Source organism: Microtus oregoni, unplaced genomic scaffold, assembly GCF_018167655.1.
Source record: "Microtus oregoni isolate MIOR12 unplaced genomic scaffold, Mior012 000026F_ref0000081, whole genome shotgun sequence".
Lineage (NCBI taxonomy): Eukaryota > Metazoa > Chordata > Mammalia > Rodentia > Cricetidae > Microtus > Microtus oregoni.
In genome coordinates, this window is record NW_024543085.1 from 33,224,210 (window position 1) to 33,244,312 (window position 20,103).

A 20,103-nucleotide genomic window follows, 5' to 3' on the forward strand; every position below is an offset into this window, starting at 1 on the left:
TTGGCCATCTACTGCTGAACAAGCAGCTTAAGAGTAGTTTGTTTCCATAGTGAGACTTCCTTGGAGAAAACTAAATTTTCATTTGCAAATGTTTATCAATTAGAGATGGCTTCAGCGTTAGGGATTGGGGGCATGTGTCCCCCATTCCTTTCCTACAATGCAGTCTAGTGTATACCAGTACAGACCCTGTGTATCAGTTTCGGTGAGTTCCTATGTGTATTGATCCTGCTGATTTAGATATAGGACCTTGTTTCCTTGGTGTCCTCCATTCACTCTGACTCTTAATGCTCTTTCTGCTGCCTTTTCCACAGGGTTCCCTGAGACCTGAGGGAGAGGATATGGTGGAGATAGCCCATTAGGGCTATGTATATTAATTATATGGCTTGTTTCCATCTGTTTCAGGAGAACTCTGATGATGGTTAAGCAAGGTGCTACTGATCTATGAGTATAACAGAATGTCATGAGGAATCATTTTGTTGCTACTTTCTTTTAAGAACAGTAGTATTTGGTTTTTCCCTAGGTCCCCGGGCTGTCTGGTTTCTAGTTCTTGGTCACCCAGGGTCAGTTGTCTGTATGAATTCTATCTCATGGATTGGACCTTAAGTCAAATTAGATATGCTTGGTTGGTTACTCTCACAAGTTTTATGCCACCATTGCCTGAGCATATCTTGCAGACAAGTCACCAATTGTAGATCAAAGAGGGTTTGTGGCTGTCTTGGTGTTTACGTTTTTCCTTTGGTAACATGCAGACTTCCTTCCTGTACTAAAGACAACTAGAACGTAGGAGTGAAGGCTCTGTTGTGGTGAAAGCACCAGCTTGACTTCTCCATTTGAGTGAGTTGTGTAGATGTCTTCAATAGGGCCTTGCTGTCAGTTTGTGAAGCAACCTATAGTCTTAGCATCAGCCTTGGTTGTTTGGGAGTTTTCATGGGACCCTTTCTGCCAGCAACTCATTTAGTTGTAACCCAGTTCTGGTACTGGAAGTTTCATTTGGTGATGAGATGTCCTGTTGGGGGCTGTCTCCCCCATTATTTGGAGATTTCATTTCAATTGCCTTCATTTAAGTATATATTTTAGGATGCTTCTGCAGTAATAGGTTTCAATAAAACCTCAAATGGCCCTAAATTTTAGCTGTCTCCCCCCCTCATTTTCCCTCTCTCATTCTGTTCTCCCCTCTACCACACACTTGATCTTCCTATTTAAACCTCCCCATCCATCCATAACTATTTCTTTTCTAATTCTCTTTCTTAATGAGATCTTTGTGAACCCCTTGTCCCTTACTCTATACTTAACCTCTGTGGTTCTATGGATTGTAGTTTGGTTATCATTGACATAACAGCTAATATCTATGTATCATTGAATACATGTCTGTTGTCTGAAGGTTTTTTTCTGTCCTGCCTGGTCCTTATTCTACTTTGTGCCTGGTTTACTTTGTCCTGCCTTTACTTCCTGCCTGGCTACTGGCCAATCAGCGTTTTATTAAAATACAATTGACAGGGTACAAATAATTGTCCTACAGCACCACCCCCGCTTTTTTTAAGGAACAAGAACTCTGATTCTAATATCCTTTGTTTAGCTTTTCTCCTGACCATTATCCATAAAACTTGTAATCAACATTCTAAACAAAGGAAAATATCCATAATCCATTTTTTTGGAATATGGGTGTAGTTTTCCAGGTTACTTCCTACTGGTTGGGGGCACTGATAATCTTATGGGGACCTAAAGAAAATTTAGAATTATCATCAAGTCATGACTAGAGTATCCTGTGAGGCTTGATCATCTCAGGCAGTAGTCTTGAATCTGTTCTGGATGTAGAATAGTTCTATATCTGAGCCATCTGCTCCTACCAGAGATTTCTCAGGTGGTCTTCCTTGATCAAACCTGATTTTTCTTAACTCAGAATGATCCACAGCCTCTCATTTCCTGTGGAAACAAAAGCAAAACCTCTTCTCCAAAGTAACATACCTTTTGGCTTCAATTTTGAAGTCAAGGAATTTTCAAAATACCTATCTTGGATTAATTTAGGAGCATTTATAAACAAATATCTTTTAGCAGCTGTTGCTCCTTCCTCAGCATTCAAACAATTCAAAGAGAACATAATGACATACAGTATCCAGACTCTCTGTGTATTTTTCATCCTTACATGGCTTTATTTTAACCTCTATTTCTTTTATTTTTTAATTTTTGGCTTTTTGAGACAGGGTGTCTCTGTATCTTTGTCCTGGAACTCACTCTGTAGACCAGGCTGTCCTTGAACTCACAGAGTTCTGCTTGCCCCTGCCTCCCAAGTACTGGGATTAATGGTGTGTATTACCACACCTTGAATTCACAGAGGTCTGACTGCCTCTGTCTCCAAAGTGTTGGGATTAAAGATGTGTGCCACCACACCCAACTACACTCTTTCTTTTTTATTTTAAGGACTTTAACCTTTTTCTTTTCTCTCCCAAGCCTGCATATATTCTTAACACACTGTAAACCATTATTTAGAGGTTTTCTTTATCTTTGAATCCTCTTTACTGTATATCTCTCTTTTTCTGATGACAAGAGTCTTTAATTTGCTAAGCAATATGGCTAGGATTAAAGCCGTGGCTCTGACGACTGGATCCAGCCCATTCTTTAGCTTTCTGAGAGTCCAGCCTCATGGTGGAGGTAACAGCCGGAGCCATGTTTATCGCCACAACTCTGTGATGTTTCAAGGTCTGTGGTGCCATCAAGAAGCATGCTGTACGCTATTCATAAACACCATTTAAGTGTTTTGTGGCAGAGCCTCTTAAAAGGGCTGCAAAGTTTTTACAGCTAAAGCTGAGTCAGGAAGCTTCTCTTAAACGAGACACATTTGCTTCTAGCAAACAGCCCACCTGAGAAAATGCTGCTATCAATAAGCCTTGCTTAGTTCTATTCTTTTCCCAAGCCCTCTCAGGTTTACTGTGGATGCAGTTGTCTACAAGTTGAGCACCATTCTGTTGTCTTAAGGTTCAGCGAGGCAGTCACATCTTGCTTCCTCTGAGGCTGGGTCACGACTGCAGACTAGGACTTTCTTCTTCCCAGAATTTTCCTGTTCTCATCACCCCGCCTCTACTTCTTGCTGGTTGTCCTGATTATACTTCCTGCCAAGTTACTGGCCAATCAGCTTTTTATTAAAATATAATTGCGAGGGTACAAACCATTGTCCCTCAGCACATGTCATGTGACTTTTTTGGGTATTATGGTCTCTCTACCACTTTTCTGATGATCCCTGTGAGGCCTATCTGTCTGTCTTTTGTTCGTTCTTTCCTTCCTTTCTTTTAAATTTACTTATTTATTTGTTGGATACAGTGTCTGTGTAGCCTTGGCTGTCCTGGAACTCATTCTGTAGACTCTGCTGGTCTCTGCAGAGATCTGCCTGTCTCTGCCTCAGTGCTGGGATTAAAGATGTGCATCACCACTACCATCCAATGAGATTTTCTTTTTTCTTCATCTTACACTTTGGATGGTAGAGTAAGAAAATCACCTAGCAGCCTGTAGGCGGAGACTGCACCTTTATTTCCTGGCCACCCAGACCGAAATAATCACACAAAAATTATATTAATTACAATACTGTTTGGCTGATGGCTCAGGAGTATTTCTAGCTACCGCTTACATATTAAATTAACCCATTTTATTAGTCTATGTATTGCCACGTGGCCGTGCTGTTACCTCATTTTCTGTGTCTTGTTTTATTTGGTGTTTAAGTGGCTTCTCTCCCCTTCGACAGCTATGCAGCCTCTGCCTGGCTCCACCTTCTTTTTCTCTTACCTCTGCTTGGATTTTCTGCCCTGCCATAGGCCAAAGCAGCTTCTTTATTTTTGTTGTTTGTTTGTTTTATTTTGTTTTTTGAGACAGGGTTTCTCTGTAGCTTTGGAGCCTGTCCTGGAACTAGCTCTTGTAGACCAGGCTGGCACACCTGCCTCTCAAGTGCTGGAATTATGGCATGTGCCACTACCACCAAGCTTGCAGCTTCTTTATTAACTAGTGGTAATAAAACATGTTCATAGCATACAGAGGGGAATCCCACATCAGTGGCCTCTGCTTTAGGAAGAAATTACCAAGGAGACTTGGAAGAGAGAGGAGAATGTCATAACTTAGATACTAAGGAAAGAAAGTGCAATCTTGAAATTTATGAGACACTGTCTCAAAAAAAAAAAACTGGTTTATAAGGCCGCAAAAACCTAGTAACACAAGCAAAAATAAAATTATCTTATGGTTGTATATTTTGTAAAATAGAACACTTAACATATATGTGTGAAATATGTGAGAAATTAATGTTCTACATTTAAAAGAAAACTATTTGCTCCAAAGAAGATCTACTATTCTATCTTGGCATTAATGCTGTGTAGAACTGTAAGAAAGCAAGATACTTTACCATATTGTCAATGGGAATGCTGTGTGATAAACATAGGGAAAGGGATTTAGCAAAATTGAAAATTCACCTTCTGTTGACTGTATAGTCTTAACTTCTAGGAATAAACTTCAAAGATGCAAATACAAAAGCATAAAATGTGGTGCTCTATTGTTAGCAGTGAATGTCACTGAACAGATAATAAAAAATGAAAGATCATCCCTGTAGACCAGTATTTCTAAAACTTACTAATTCTGGGACCTTTAAAACAGTTTTTCTTGTGGTAGTGATCCCTTGCCATAAAATTATTCTTGTTGCTACTTTATAACTATAATTTTGATATTGTTATATATCATAATACAAATATCTAATAAGCAAGATGTATTTTAAGTATTAGAAGTTGACCATAATTAAAGCATAGTGATTAATCACAAAACAATATGTAATTATATATTGTGATATTTCTATTGAAGCATGGTGTAGTGTGAATAACACTCTTAACAGTGAAATACATTGTTACATTTTGTGGCAATATGAGTAAAAACTCAGTGTCAGTGAGAAGGTTGAGATTGCTTTTTCTCACCAGACCAGAAATTCTTAGGGCAGTCTTTGCAAGAATGCAGAGAAGATCATCTTCCACAGCAAGTCTACTGCTGTGCTGAGACTTGATGACCAACAAGCTGGAAATCTCAGACAGAGCAGGGTATGACTGCAAACACTTGATCCAGAATTGTGTAACTGGCACTGTAGAGAAATCAGTTGTCACTGCATCTCTGTTAATAAGAACATCTTCAACTCTGTGAATGGGCTTCTGGAAAGTGCAAATGGGCTGTCAGATTTGGAAAATACAATGGAATTTCATCTGCAAACATGTGCAAGTGTTCTTTCTCAGAAATTATCATTATAATCCTTTTGTCTGGTTCAGTGTTGTGTTCCTCAAAGAAAGCAGATAAGACAATATGTAAATTCCTTTTTCATCCATTTTTATTTTAATTTTTTACCGAAACTGAAGTTTTCATTTCGAACAATTGTATCCTTTCAGACAAATCGTGACATGTTACATTTGGTCCCTACAATAATAAATTTAACTCATTCAAAAGAAATCGAGAGAGAGACAGAGACACAAAGCTTAACATCTCTTGGGAAAAGGTTTGTGGTGTTTGAACAGATGGTGCTCCCACTATGCTATAATAATGTTGATCAGGGTTTCAATGTCAGTACTGAAAGAGTCACCAAAAATCGTCAGAACTCATTGCGTGATTCTCTGGTAAATATTAGCAGTGAAGATGCTGCCACAAGAGTTACAAGAAGCAATGAATAACGTTGTAAGTTCTGTCAATTTTGTAAAGGCAAGCACTTTAAACAGTTGACTGTTTTTGCAACTGTGGGAGTTGGATGCACTGAAGAAAGCTCTGCTGTTTCACACCGAAGTGAGATGGTTGTCAAGAATAAGGGTTTTTTGTTGTTGTTTTTAATTTTTTGGTTGGTGGAGAGACAGCCGTGGGTGCTGGGAACTGAACTCTTACATTTTTAGTTGTGAGCCTAGCCTTTAATGGCTGAGCCATCTCTCCAGCCCAAGGATAAGTTTTAACATCAAGTGTTTTGGGGCTTGATGAGCTCAAAACACATTTATTTAATCAAAAAGCAAGATCACAGTTTGAAGCACTTTTCAGACTTGAATACTGCCAGATGATAAAAAAAATGAATTGCTGCCAGGTGGTTGTGCTGCCCCCTTTAATCTCAGCACTCAGGAGGCAGAGGCAGAAGGATCTCTGAGTTGGAGGCCAGCCTGGTGTACAGAGCAAGTTCCAAGACAGACAGGACACCCTGTCTCAGGGGTGGAGGGGTGGGGTGAGGAGGGTGAATTGTGGAAAAGCGCTCATTCAAGATGGCAAAGATGTCAACCATGTAAGCAGTTTTCTTAGATAACTGATTGCATAAGAATTTGTCTCCAGTCATAACTCCAGTCATGTCTTTGGCTGCTGGCAACAGTAAATCCTTAGCAGTGGTGTAAGGCTTTATAGCCCTGGTGATTCTGTATGCCACCAAATATGAAGCTTCAAAGGCTGGTAAGGGGTTTTTGTTTGTTTGTTTGTTTGTTTGTGGTATTTGTCAAGTCTGACTTTCTTGAGTCCATCAGCTTTCCTGCTAAAGTAGTTGGTATCCTTGCCTGCAAAGCTCAGGTGCTTGCTATCAAATGGTGTTGTAGTTTAGTGTCATAAGTCAGCTTATAAGAACTTTACAACAAATAATGCGGTTTCTCAATTCCTGCTGAAACTGTTGAGGTAAAACCATATTGTAAAAAACCCTCACTGTGTTTTCTTTTCTTAGCGTTCTTCTGTACATGGCCCATTGTCATGGGATAGTGTTCTAGTGAAAATAATGTATAACAATAGTTTTAATAATACGAAAGATAACTGGGTGGTGGTGGTGGCGCACACCTTTAATCCCAGCACTCAGGAGGCAGAAGCAAGCAGATCTCTGTGAGTTTGAGGCCAAGCCTGGTCTACAAGAGCTAGTTCCAGAACAGGCTCCAAAGCTCACCCCCCCCCTCCAACGATAATAATACAAAAGATATTACATGGCATAGTTCAGTCAATACAATTCATTAAAGTTTCCTATAATTTACTGTTCTGTGTTGGATTTTTTAACTTTTTTTTTTTTACATACCTGTTAGTATCACAATGCTGTAGTATTCACACATCAACCACAGCTGAATATAAAAAGATTGATCAGCATCTGCATCCAGATTAAGTTCACATGGTGTGTGTGTGCGTGCGTGCACACGTGTGCCAGTAGTTAATGGTTTTACATTTGTCCTAGTAATTAAAGCTTATGAAGTCTCATTTTACCTTCAAAGCTGCTTTCAGCACAGTAGTTGCTTTCACACACATGTGGCTAGCCCCAGTAAGTACATTATGGCTCCAACCCTGTCACATACACCTGTGTTTGTTCAGGGTGTATGAGATGGGGTTGGCTCAATGATGTCATCATGCTGGGTACTTGTGTGTGGGCATATCTGCATGTAGGTGGACCTGCCTGGAGACGGGTAGAGGAGGAAATGTGCATTTTCTGATGGTCTTAAGTGACCCCCTGTGATAGGGTCATTTGTGCCCCAAGGAGATCACAGCCTGCAGGTTGAGAACCAGTACTATAGACTCTTAGGGAGTGAATTCTAAGGTGTAATAAAGTAAATGGAAATAGCAAGGCACAAGAGAATCTATACTACTTAATGTCTTTTATGAAAGATATGATGACATTGTGTATTTCTTAGCTCTAGCTACTAAAAGGACAGAAGAGAAAATATATTTTGGTAGAATATTATTTTAAGATGCGTTACATTTGTTAATGCTCTGGAACATTTGTTTTAATGATGCAAAGATGTGTTGCATTCTTTTATGTTGCATTTGTTTAACTCTGAAGCTGTCATTCTTTGCCTATCTAAAACACCTGATGGTCTAATAAAGAGTTGAAAGTCAGTAGTGAGGCAAGAGAGAAGATAGGCAGGGCTGGCATGCACAGAGAATAAATAGGAGGAGAAATTGGGAGGGAAAAGGAGAGGAGGACAGGGGAGGGGGGCACCTAGCCTTGGAGTAAGAGTGGAAAAAGTAAGATATACAGAAGTAAGAAAAGAAAAGGCCCAGAGGCTGTAAAACCTCGCCTGATGCCCAGAGGAGATAAGGAAAGCTGGCTTGAAACAAGCCATGCTAAGGCTGGGCATTTCTAATTAAGAATAAGGCTCTGTGTGTGGCTTATTTGGGAGCTGGATGGTGGGCTCCCCCCAAAAAGCCGAAAGAGTAATAAGAGTAAAAAACATCTTGGCGTTCTAACGTGGGGCTAGAGTAAAAGAAAACTCAACAATATATCCTTGTGTTTCAAAATGTTGTGGAAGAACAGCTACCAATAGGGGTGTGAGAACAAAAAAAGGAATTAAGAACGAGCAGTGTATCACAGTATTGATTCTAACCGGAGTCAGCTAGATAGCACACTGCACAGGTGTGAAGACCTGAGGTTGATGCTTGGAACCCACTGCATCAAGGATGTTCTCAAGCCTCCACATGTACCTACACATTGTGCAAGACACATACATTTAAAATTACAACCGATGGACATTGTTACAGATAGTTTTGCCAGCTTGTAAAGAACTCTTTTAGATTGATTTTAAATAACTGTTTACTGTGTTTTAGTATATGGTATCCTAATCACAAAATAACATCTTGTAGTTTGTTTAGTGATTGTTCAACATTACTACTTACTAATGGTTGTTTGAAAGTATTTAAGTTTCATGTGTCATAAAGCATATAGAGAATTGGGTTAATGTTGCTAGGCAGAGGAATTCTCAGGGTAATGAAAGCCCCAGGGTAGAAGCTTGCAGTGAATCTGAGAAAAAATAATGCTGGAAGAATTTCAGATTTTAGGAAACGTGTTCAACAGAACACATGTAGTGCTCATAAATACCTGATACTGAACATTTTAGAAGAGATTTGTATTTCTGCTAGACAGCTTGGTACTAATTTGGTGATATCTGTAAGCAACTTTTATCTAGTTTTGTTGTTTTGGGAGAGTCTTACTATATATTCCTCCCAAGCTTCCAACTCCAGGTGGTCCTGTGTCAGCCTCCCAAGTGCTGGGATTACAGAGGTGCTTTGCCTTGCCTGCCTTATGTATTTTATCAATGTACTTTTGTGGTGCTGATACAAGGAAAATCAGGGTCACTTTTTGGGGATGATCCCATCTTCTTAGGAGTGGTTCCTTGGCCAAAGTGATTAAACCAACCCAATTGGAATATTAGTTCTACACCCAAGTCAGAGATTCATTCAGCAGTGTTAAAGAAGAATCCAGGGTCCTTCTTGTACACGCTGAGCTATCGCCCAGCAAATACCATGGGGGGGGGGGGATGCAGCAAGGGGAGAGAGTGGTGCTGGGACACAAAATATATTAAGTGCTCTACCATTGAAATGTATTCTTAGCTCCCTAGCAAGCTCTTTTAAATGCAGACACAGGCGATTCTTCCAGGAATATTGTGGTAATTGGAATTAGGGTCTCCTTTTGCTGGTTCTTAGTTTCAAATAGATTTAAAAAAAAGTTGAACAGTCTCAGAAGGGAACTCATAGCAGGCAAGCCAGCAGCTGCTGGGAGGAGATAGATGGATGAGAGCAGGGAAGTTGTGCTTTTTAAGGTAGGAAGGACAGAGATGGAGGACTACAAGAAACTGCATGACTGAGGGGTGGTGGTGTTGGTGGCATGAGAATGCCAGGTGTCGGATCAAGCAAGCTTGGGATTTCGGTCAGTGTGGGAAAAGAAGAATGTATATTTTTCCTTAAGAACTCATTAGACATCTTTAGTGAAATGGTCCACATGAGATAGTTACAAGCATGCTAATTAAGCCAGTAAGAGTGTAATCCTTTAATAATGGCCAGGCCAATAGTAGGCTAATACCTCCAAAATGTCTCTAGGTACCTAAGCTCAGGGGTACACCATTTTTAAAGATAAAACCACAATGACCTCAGTGTTCTCTCTGAGAGGGGTTGGAATAACCTTGTAACATCTGTCTTTTTGCAGAGCTAAGCAGTATTTTCCAGACACAACCCAAATTTTTGATTTGCACTTCCTCTAGTTAATTTTAGTTTTTGCTTTCACAGACATTATTTTGGTTAATGCATCTGGACCATGGTCAGGGTCATACATAGTCTCAAAACACTGCCAAGGAATATGTGGTTATTGAGGTAGGGGTGGAAGGGTCAGAAGTGTCCCGGCAGACACAGCATTACCTTAGTCAGTTCACTTATCAGCAAAGACCTATAAACAATTACCTCTAGGGGAAGGGTCTCTGAGATCTAAGTACTTTATCACATTTAAAAAACTATACTTATAGCCGGGCGGTGGTGGCGCATGCCTTTAATCCCAGCACTTAGGAGGCAGAGGCAGGCGGATCTCTGGGAGTTCGAGGCCAGCCTGGTCTACAAGAGCTAGTTCCAGGACAGGCTCCAAAGCTACAGAGAAACCCTGTCTTGAAAAAAAAATAAATAAACTTTTGTGTGTGTGTGTAAGCCAACACATGCATATAGAGGTCAAGGGATAACCTGTGAGTTCTCTCCTACCAAGTGGATTCAGGGGGTCAAACACAGGTCATTGGGCTTGGTAGCAAGTGCCCTTATATCACTGGGAAGGATGACCCCCTCCCATCTTTACAAAAAACATTTCCATATGCATCAGCATTCTTGAGACTTGTTCTTCTGTGATTGATAGGCCTATTTGGATTACTCTTTTTTTTTTTTATTTTTTAACAAGCTGACAGCAGATGACCTGGTCCTCTTACTCTTAGACTCTTTCTTCCCCCTCTTCTCAAGTGTTCTCTGAGTCTTAGTTGTAGGGATTGTGTTAAAGTTATATCAATTGGTGTTGAACCCATTTGGGTTTCCTTAAAGGAAGAGGTACTTGTATGTCTTTGTAGACTCTTGGACAGTTTAAAAGTGCCATGTTTCCATCTCACAAAGAGTTCAGATTCTAGTCTCTCTTCTCTATCTCCTCTTGCCCTCACCCCCAGTCCCCAACAAGGTTTCAACTATGTTACCCTGGCTAACCTTGAACTCACCAAGATCTCTGACCTACCAAATGACTGTTTTGAGAAAATGTTAAAGCTTTAATGATTATATCCATTAAAATCTACTATACCAAGAAAACTCTTTTTACCTTTTGGCCAGCAATCCAAAAGTTTATCTACATACTCTCAGACTTTGTGAAACTAGATAGCATGCATTTATAATGAGGGTACGTTTGACAGGTTTTGAAATGTTGGTGATCCTTTCATCTTTTGACCCATAAACCTACTTCTAGGAGTCTATTTTAAAAACTCTTCTGCCATGAGTCTAAAGCGATGTGTAGACAGTTATTCTCATCTGTAATCAAAAGATTAAAAGTAAGCCATTAGAGGAGATATATGCTGTATAACCCAGATACAATTACCCAGTGTGAGTGTGTGGGAAGGGGCTAACAAAACTGATAGGAAATGAACCACCATAATATATTAAGTGAACAGGAGCAAGCTGCAATGTAGTGTATACAGTAGGTAGTTACTTTTTGTGTAAGAAATACTTTTGCAAAACAGAAAAAAATAGGTATTAGATAAACTAGAAAATGCCTAAGAAATGGTTTAATAAACCAATTATGAAAATAGTTACTCAAAGAAAAGTAGGTAAGGTAGTGTTGGGTTGGTTTTTTTTTTTTTCTGTTTTTTGTTTTTTTCCTCTTTGTTCTTTTGGGGGGAAGGGCCTGCCACCCAGCTCCCAAATAAGTACATATACATGGAGGGTTATTCTTTCTTAGGAATGCCCGGCCTTAACTTGGCTTATTTCTTGCTAGCTTTTAACATAGATTATCTTATCTACCTTTTGCCTCTGGGGCTTTTCCTTTTCTTACTTCTGTACATCTTACTTTCATTCTTACTCCATGACTGACTGGGTGGCTGGTCCCTTTTGTCCTCCTCTCCTCTTCTTCTCTTCCCAGATCTCTCCTCCTTTTTATTCTGTCTGCCTGCCAGCCCTGCCTAGTTAGTTATTGGCCATTCAGGTGTTCTAGACAGGCAAAGTAACATGGCCTCAGAGTTAAACAAATGCAACATAAAATAATGCACCGCATCTTTGTATTATTAAACAAATGTTCTACAGCATAAACAAATGTAACATGAAAAAGTAAAGTCTAAAGATCTCCTGAGTAAATTGGGAGCATGGGGACCTTGGGAGAGGGTTGAAGGGGAGGGGAGAGGTAGGGAGGGGAGCAGAGAAAAATGTAGAGCTTAATAAAAATCAATTTAAAAAGTAAATTCTAAAAGTAGATGATTTTAGTAACCTTAAAGTTTGCTAGGTTGATAACCTATCATTGGATTTTATTACCAAGTATGTTATATCAAGACTTGCTTATCACAGTAATTTTCAAGTAGTACATTTTATACAGTATTTAACAATATATCTGCTTAGTTTAGGATCTCTCCTCCTTGTTTTGTTTTTTTCTTTCTTTTCCTTGCATGTGTGTGTATATGTGTGAGGCTGTTTCTTGTAGCCTAGGCTAGCCTTGAAATCTAGATCCTCCTGTCTGTACCTCCTGCTTGCTGGGATTATAGGCACATGCCATATGCCGGCCTTACTGGGCAATTTTTTTTTTTTTTTTTTGTGGTGGTGGTGGTGGTTGAGGGGCTATAGCTTTCTCTTGTCTTCTCACGCCCTTTGTTGTAGCTAAGAGGCTTGTCTTTCTTCCTTTCTTTCATGATAACTCATTTCTCTCTGTCTTTGTTTCAGTTTTAGCATATTAAATCTATTTATTCTACTTTGGATTCACTCATCTTGGAAACTTCAGAATTTTTCTTTTCTATAAAATTCTTGCCCATTATATTTCTTTTTGAAATTCTGATTAAAACTTGTTCTGTATTCTATGTGCATATGTTTTTAATCTCTGGACTTTTGTTCTGCTTCATTGTTTCCATTACTTTTATGTGTGTGTGTGTGTGTGTGTGTGTGTGTGTGTGTGGGTATTTTTTTGCTCACATGAGTACAGTGTCTATGGAGACCAGAAGAGGGCGTTGAATCCTTGGAGCTGAAGTTGCAGGTAGTTGTGATCTGAAATCAGTTCCCCTTGAAGAGCAAGTAGTACATGCTCTCACCCATGACTCATTTCTCCAGCCCCAAACTGTTTGCATTTCTGAATGGACTTGAATACCACCTGTCTATCTAGATTGCTGAACTGTTTCTTAAAGTTAGGGAGATAAATAGTGTTAAGTCCTTCAAATGTATGTTTTAAATCATTGTTTAGATTGAAACATTATTCATTAACCATGAGTTATTTGGAACATTTAATTTTTAAATATCTAGAAATTTCTTATTCTGTTCTAATTTCTAAGATGGTCTCGTTTTGGTCATGAAACAGTCTCTGTTTTTAGTTAGTTTTTTTTTCCAATTTGTTTTTTTTCCTCTATTCTTTGTAAATACTTTGCCTTTGTGTGCAAGTGTGTGTATACTATGTGCATGCCTGGTGCCAGGAAAGACTAGGAGAAGAGAAGGTACTAGATCCCACGAACTGGAAGATAAAAGTTGCTCTTGATGGGAACCAAACCCAGGTCCTATGGAAGAGGAGCCAATGCTTTTAACCACTGAGCCATCTCTCCAGACCTGTTTTTAGTTCTTTCAAAACATGTTTTATTGTTCAGCATATATTACATCTTGATGACATCCCTTTTGCACTTAAGTATAGACAATTCTGGTATTAAATATCATTTTATCAAGTTACTTGACACCTCGAGTCTTTTGATTTTTCAAGACAGGGTTTCTCTGTAGCTTTGGAGCCTGTCCTGGAACTAGCTCTTGTAGACCAGGCTGGTCTCGAGCTCACAGAGATCCGCCCACTTCTGCCTCCCTATTGCTGGGATTAAAGGCGTGCGCCACCACCGCCCGGCCAGCACCTCAAGTCTTGTTACTGATTTTCTGCTCACTACTCTGTTGATTATTGAGAGGAGGGTTGAAATCTCCAATTATAATGCAAAGTTATCTTTTTATTTCTATGTCTATTTTTTCAACGTATTATGTTCTGTTAGGTGCTTTGTGTATTAAGATTGTAGATTCATGAAGAATTGACCCCTTTATGATTAGGCAATGTTTTCTGATGATAATCCTTATATAGTCAGTCTGCTTTCTCTAGGTTTTTGTTTTTTGAAGCCTGTTTACTATTTTCGCCTGCTACATTTTCTGCTTACTTAGTCCAGTGAGACGGAACATATATACAAGTCACGTGATGGAAGTTTAGTACTCAAAGTAGATATCAAAAGGACCAGGAGAAGCTAAGTATCCATTGCCAACCAGACCTTCAAGGCCTAGGAAAGCTGTCTAAGGCAGATGAAGTCCTGTTTGTGTACTGCAAGTGAGGAGCTACAGAAAGCAAGCAGCTACCCTAGGTTATATAACCCAGTGGCAACAATATTCATTGGGATTAAAGCACTGAAGGCTATCCTGTTTCCAAGACAACAGGGACCGTGATCTGGCTGTTCCAGTCAACTCTTCATTTCAAGATATTGTATCCCTAATACACTAAGAACTACAAATGAGAAAGAAATGCCTCTGTCCAAGTTCACCTGAATAGCTAACTCTCCTGAACAGATGTCTAAATGTATCTCTATTGTACATTTGTGTGTGTACGTGCGTGCATGCATGGTTAAAAGTAGGTTTCTGGGCTAATGGTATGTAACTTAGTAGCAGAGCACTTGGATGGCATGTGTGAGGCCCTGGATTCAATCCCCAGCATCTTAAAATAATATAGGAGAGATCCAGCAATGAGCACTTGCTGCTCTGGCAGTTCTCAGCGCCCATCCGGGGCTTAGAACCATCTGCAGCTGCAGTTCCACAGAATCTAATACCCTCTTCTGGCCTCTGCATGTCCTTTACACATGTGATGCACATATGTACATCTGGGCAAAGTACTCATACACATAAAAACTTGATTTTTTTAATGTATGCTTCTATAGATATTATTTGAGTCTTTTGATAGGGACTACATAATTCATTCAGTTAACAAATGGACTGCAATGATGATACCATAAGATTGTATTACAGTAATTTTATAGCCATCTTAGTTATTAGTTACTCTAAATATACTCTTGTGTGGTTAACAGCATGAAGTAGTTGCCTAATAATACATTCTTACCATATCCTCATCACTGTCACGTGATCTTTCTTTGAAGAGGAGTAATCTTGATAGCAAGCCATTAATGTATGATGGACCAAGTACAGATCACTAATTTGTTATTTATTCACTAGCTCCTTTTTCTCTATAGATATTGGAGTTTGTATTTCTTGAATAGGGATTATCTGTCTCTGATCATTCTCATGTCATGTGATCTGGTCCTTGTAACTAGACCTTAAAATCCTCATCTCTTTTATAGAAATGAGCAAAATATGCTAACCATTCATGACATAGAAAGTAAAATTATAAACTTATATTTAGAGCTAAGACCAAAAAGACAACAAGTGAGACAGCAAGTCATACATCTCAGAATCCAGAAGCTTAAATCATTTATAAGAAAAAAATGAAAGTTGATTGTAAATACACTTCCTTATGAGTTACTTATAGCAGTCATCAGTCATGTTTTATGACCTATAACATGCTTTGTAATTCTAGTAAGCACAGAAACTTTAAATGGACAAAAAACAGAAAAACATTTGCATTGTTTTGTTTTAGAATGTAGAAAAACTATTGTTAGTTCCAATTTAACAAGTATTTTCTTGTTTAGTTTTTTTTAAATATATTCTACATTCTTAGTGTTAGATGTTGGTAAAGAGTTCTTTATGATTTCTCTAAAATGATGACTCCTTCCTTGACTGTGTGATTTTTTTTTTAAATGTCTCCTTAAAAATAAGCTGTTTTCAAACCACAAAAAAAAAAAAATAAGCTGTTTTCCCCACCTTCCTAGGTGTGTCTAATAGACTTATTTTAGCCCAACACTAACTATATTTACTGTATGATATGAAATGTCTTAGCTTTTTTTGTTTGCTTAGTTTTGCACCCAGGAGCTTTTGGCATCTGTCTGTTTAAATACTTACCTATCAGGCAGGATTCGAATCACAAATTTCCCATTTAGAGTGTGTGACCATGAATAAGTTATAGTAACACTAAATGCACTAGAATTGATATAGTAAAGGGCTCTTCCAGGACCAAGTAAGAGCTCACACAGAAGGCTGGCCTCTTTTCTTGGGACTCAGAAGCTCTTCATTTACTTCAGGAAAGAACTGATTGTCTTTGAAAGGCTCTTTCTTTCTAGACTTAACCACTATCAGTATTTTTTTTTTTTTTGTTAATCATTGTCACTTGAGTTTTCCTCCTAGTTTTATTAGTCCTACATACTTAAAATTTTTCGTTTTGATTCTACTGATTTGCTGGTTCCATTTGTGTTTATTTTGCTCCTGTCTAGCCGTCTAACTATTTGAATGTTGTACACAGTAACTTGTGTAGACGTTTAGACTATTATAAAGGAAGACCTTTATTTATTTATTTATTTGTTTTGTTTTTTGTTTTTGTTTTTTTGAGACAGGGTTTCTCTGTAGCTTTGGAGCCTGTCCTGGAACTAGCTCTTGTAGACCAGGCTGGCCTCGAACTCACAGAGATCTACCTGCTTCTGTCTGTGTGGTCTTGCCATACATTTGAGTGCCAAATGTTGTTTTTGACTAAATCTAAATTGTTTCATTTTACATTGGTAAAGACTTGGGAAATAGATACAAGGGTGAAAGCCTGCTAGCTCAGAGAGGCAGAGAAAGCACCCAGCTGTCCTTCCTCTTCAGTGAAAGAAAGCTACCTTTCTTCTGCCACCTCAAACAGAAACCTCAAACTGAATGTCCCTCCCTTCTACTTCCTGTGCATCTCTTTATACATCTCCTAACTCCCTTTTACTCTCTATGGTTTTTTTTTTCTTTGCTCACTTACTGTCAACTGGTTGATTGCTCTTCCTCTTGAGCTATGGTTGACTTTGTTTAATTCTGTTTACAATTTTCAAGCAGAAAACTCTTGGATTAAAGGTGTGTGTTAGGGTTGAGCCACACCACAACTAGAAATAGCCATACAACAACAATCTCAGAGATCACTGTGTGAGATCCTGCAACAAGTAGCTATCCCAGCAATTTGTAGAGTTCTTGTGTTTTTTTTTCTAATTTCTAGTGCCATGTTAATTATACATAGATGTTTCTGGTATGCATATTCAGTTCTGGTTTTGCTTATTTTTACAAAATTACTGTATTATAAACTTACTATATTTATATTGTTTTTCCCCTTCCTTTCCTCCCTCTAATCTCTCCTATGTATTCCCCCCAAACTCCCTCTGGAAACCATGTGCACGCGCGCGCACACACACACACACTATGCCTAAATATACAAATATACCTGCTAAGTCCATTTAGTATTACTTGTATGATTTCAGTGCCGACCACTTGGAATTAGGTAACCATTTAGGTGCATCATCCCCAGGGAAAAACTATTTCTCCTGTCTCGAGCATGCCTTAGTTGCTTATCTGTATTTCTTTGTAGGCGTGTCCCTATGAGATTTCCCCCTTCCATGTTAGCATTCCTGGTGTTGTACTATTCTACTTTAGGTCTTGTTTAGTCAGTCATAATTGTTTCACTTTGTCATTTCTAGGAGACACATTCTCACAGCCAATTTTCTGGTTCTTTAGTTCATATACTCTTTTTGCTCTTCCACAGTGTTTCCTGAGTCATGGCTGGGCACCCCATGTTCACTTGTTCTCGGAATTTTAACCAGTTGTGGTTTTCTGCCTCCCATGTGTTATAAAGAGAAATTTTTGGATGGGCGTTAAGAGCTATACTTATCTGTGGGTGTTAGGATAAATATTTAGAGTGCAGTTAGGAATCATGCTGATTTAGTAAAGTGATGGTGATAGGCTCTCCTCTAAGGTCCACGGCCTCATCTCACCCTAGATAGTTGGGTTGGCTAGGTTTCCAATACCAGGCGTGATTTCCCCCCTGGTCTTGTGTCCAAGTACATGGTGTCTTCAGCAATAGGGACTGGTCTTCAAGCTCTGTACTGGAGCAAGGGCAACAGGAATACCATGTATTATTTGGTAAGTGTCTTAGAAGACTCCCCTTACGGACAACTCAAACTGGGTTCTCATGTCTAGTACTAGTCTTGTTAGGTAGCCTGTGGCTCTGGTGGAGGAGCATAGTCAATTTAAATAGTAAGTGTGTGTGTGTGTGTGTGTGTGTGTGTGTAGATTTTTTTATTTGCTTCAGTTGAGCGTCAGACATAGAATCTCAGTTGTATGGATCTCAGATGGATTTTGGTTTTTTGTGCTGCCGGCTAGCTTATAGGGGAAATTTCACATCCAAACCATAAGTATCTAAATATTTTGGGGATTCTTTAAGTCTCTATTAGATCAATGCATTATGTGTATTACATGTGTCCATGAGATAGGACATTTTCCCCATAGAAGCAGTTTGTATCTGTTCAAGGAAAACACAAAATAATGTTTCTTAATTGTTTGTGGGAGCTTTAAACAGAGATGATTATAATTCTTGAGAAATTCTGATTCTGTAGGTCTGGAGAGACCCAGAATCCTTGTTCTGTAGAAAGCATATGTGGCATTGGGTACAGGGATGACCCATCAAGACCTTATCTCGAATACACTGTTTGAAAAACAGTGAGAGAGGAAGTTGCTGATCTGTAAACACAAAAGCCATTGGCCATGCCAGTTAAAATTAAAAGGGCTTATGCAACTTTTAAGCGCAGTTAGTTAATATATATACTATATATGTTTCATGTATATATGTATATACATATATACATACATAAATTATGAATTTAGAAAATATGGAGTATAAAATATTAGTAACAAAACCTTGTCCAATTACAGTTTAGATGAGATGTGGCAATCTCAGTATATTAAACGTCAAATTCAATTTTGTCTTTCCCAGTTGGAGTCATTCGATGCCCAGTTTGCAGTCAAGAATGTGCTGAGAGACATATTATAGACAACTTTTTTGTGAAGGACACCACTGAGGTTCCCAGTAGTACAGTAGAAAAGTCTAATCAGGTAAGTGTCAATTCAAGCCTTCACTACCTATGATGAAGCAGCTTAAATGATAGAGGAGAGTATTTTAAAAGCCAAATTTTAGAACTTAATATACAAAATTATTTTTTATGTGTATAAATAATAGTGAATAGTTGAGTTTAGGAATAAAATAATGCCAACATAAAAGCCCATGATTTTTCATCATATTCCTTAATATTTATTTATTTATGTATGTATGTATTTATTTATTTATTTAGTGTGTAGTGTTCTACCTGCATGTATGCCTGCTCACCAGAAGAGAGCATCAGATCTCATTACATATGGTTGTGAGCCTCCATGTGGGTGCTGCAAACCGAACTCAGGACCTCTGGAAGAGCAGCCAGTGCTCTCAACTGCTGAGCCATCTCTCCAACCCCCCATCATATTTCTTTATGCTATGGGAAAACATTATGCTATAATTAGGATTATTTAATTTTTTTGTACTGAGTTAACTGGGTTTTGAAATTGTTACTTTAGTTTTCTTTTTAAAATGATTTATTTTTCTGTGTATTGGTGTTTTTCCTGCATTCTATTAAACATACTGTCTGTGTGCAGTGCCTGTGGAGGACAAAAGAGGGCATCTTACCCTCTGGAACTCGAGTTAAAGACAGTATCCAACCACTTGGGAGTCTTGGGAACCTAACCCAGGTCCTGTACAAGAGCAACAACTGTGCTTTTAACTGTTGAATTGTCTCTTTAACCCTAGTCTCCTTTTGCAAACTCTGTTATTATTCAAATAAAAATAGGTTAGATTTTTGATGAAGAACTCTACATTTTAAAAATTACTTTGTGTGCATTTGGTACATATGGCTATGCATACTTGGTGGCTGAAAATAAAATCAGAGGACAAGTTGGTGAAGTTGGTTTTCTCCTTCCATTTTTATGGGAGTTTTCTGGGAGTCTATCTTAGGTCATCATGCTTGCATCATCAGACTGGAAACAGCTGTCCATGCTGAGCTGTCTCAGAGGTATATCTGTTTAAGAAAGTCTTGTGTGCCGGGCGGTGGTGGCGCACGCCTTTAATCCCAGCACTCGGGAGGCAGAGGCAGGCGGATCTCTGTGAGTTCGAGGCCAGCCTGGTCTACAAGAGCTAGTTCCAGGACAGGAACCAAAAGCTACGGAGAAATCCTGTCTCGAAAAATCAAAAAAAAA

General features: G+C 38.8%; 1 protein-coding gene across 4 annotated transcripts in view; it reads left to right on the plus strand.

Moving 5' to 3' along the window:
- The window catches only part of Trim24 (tripartite motif containing 24), a 108,652-nt gene that overhangs the window by 20,648 nt on the left and 67,901 nt on the right, over positions 1 to 20,103 (plus strand). For all 4 annotated transcript variants that reach the window (XM_041675501.1, XM_041675498.1, XM_041675499.1 and 1 more), the window contains exon 2: positions 18,815 to 18,933. In XM_041675501.1, coding sequence (XP_041531435.1) covers positions 18,815 to 18,933 — 119 coding nt within the window. The remainder of the gene's footprint in view (positions 1 to 18,814; positions 18,934 to 20,103) is intronic.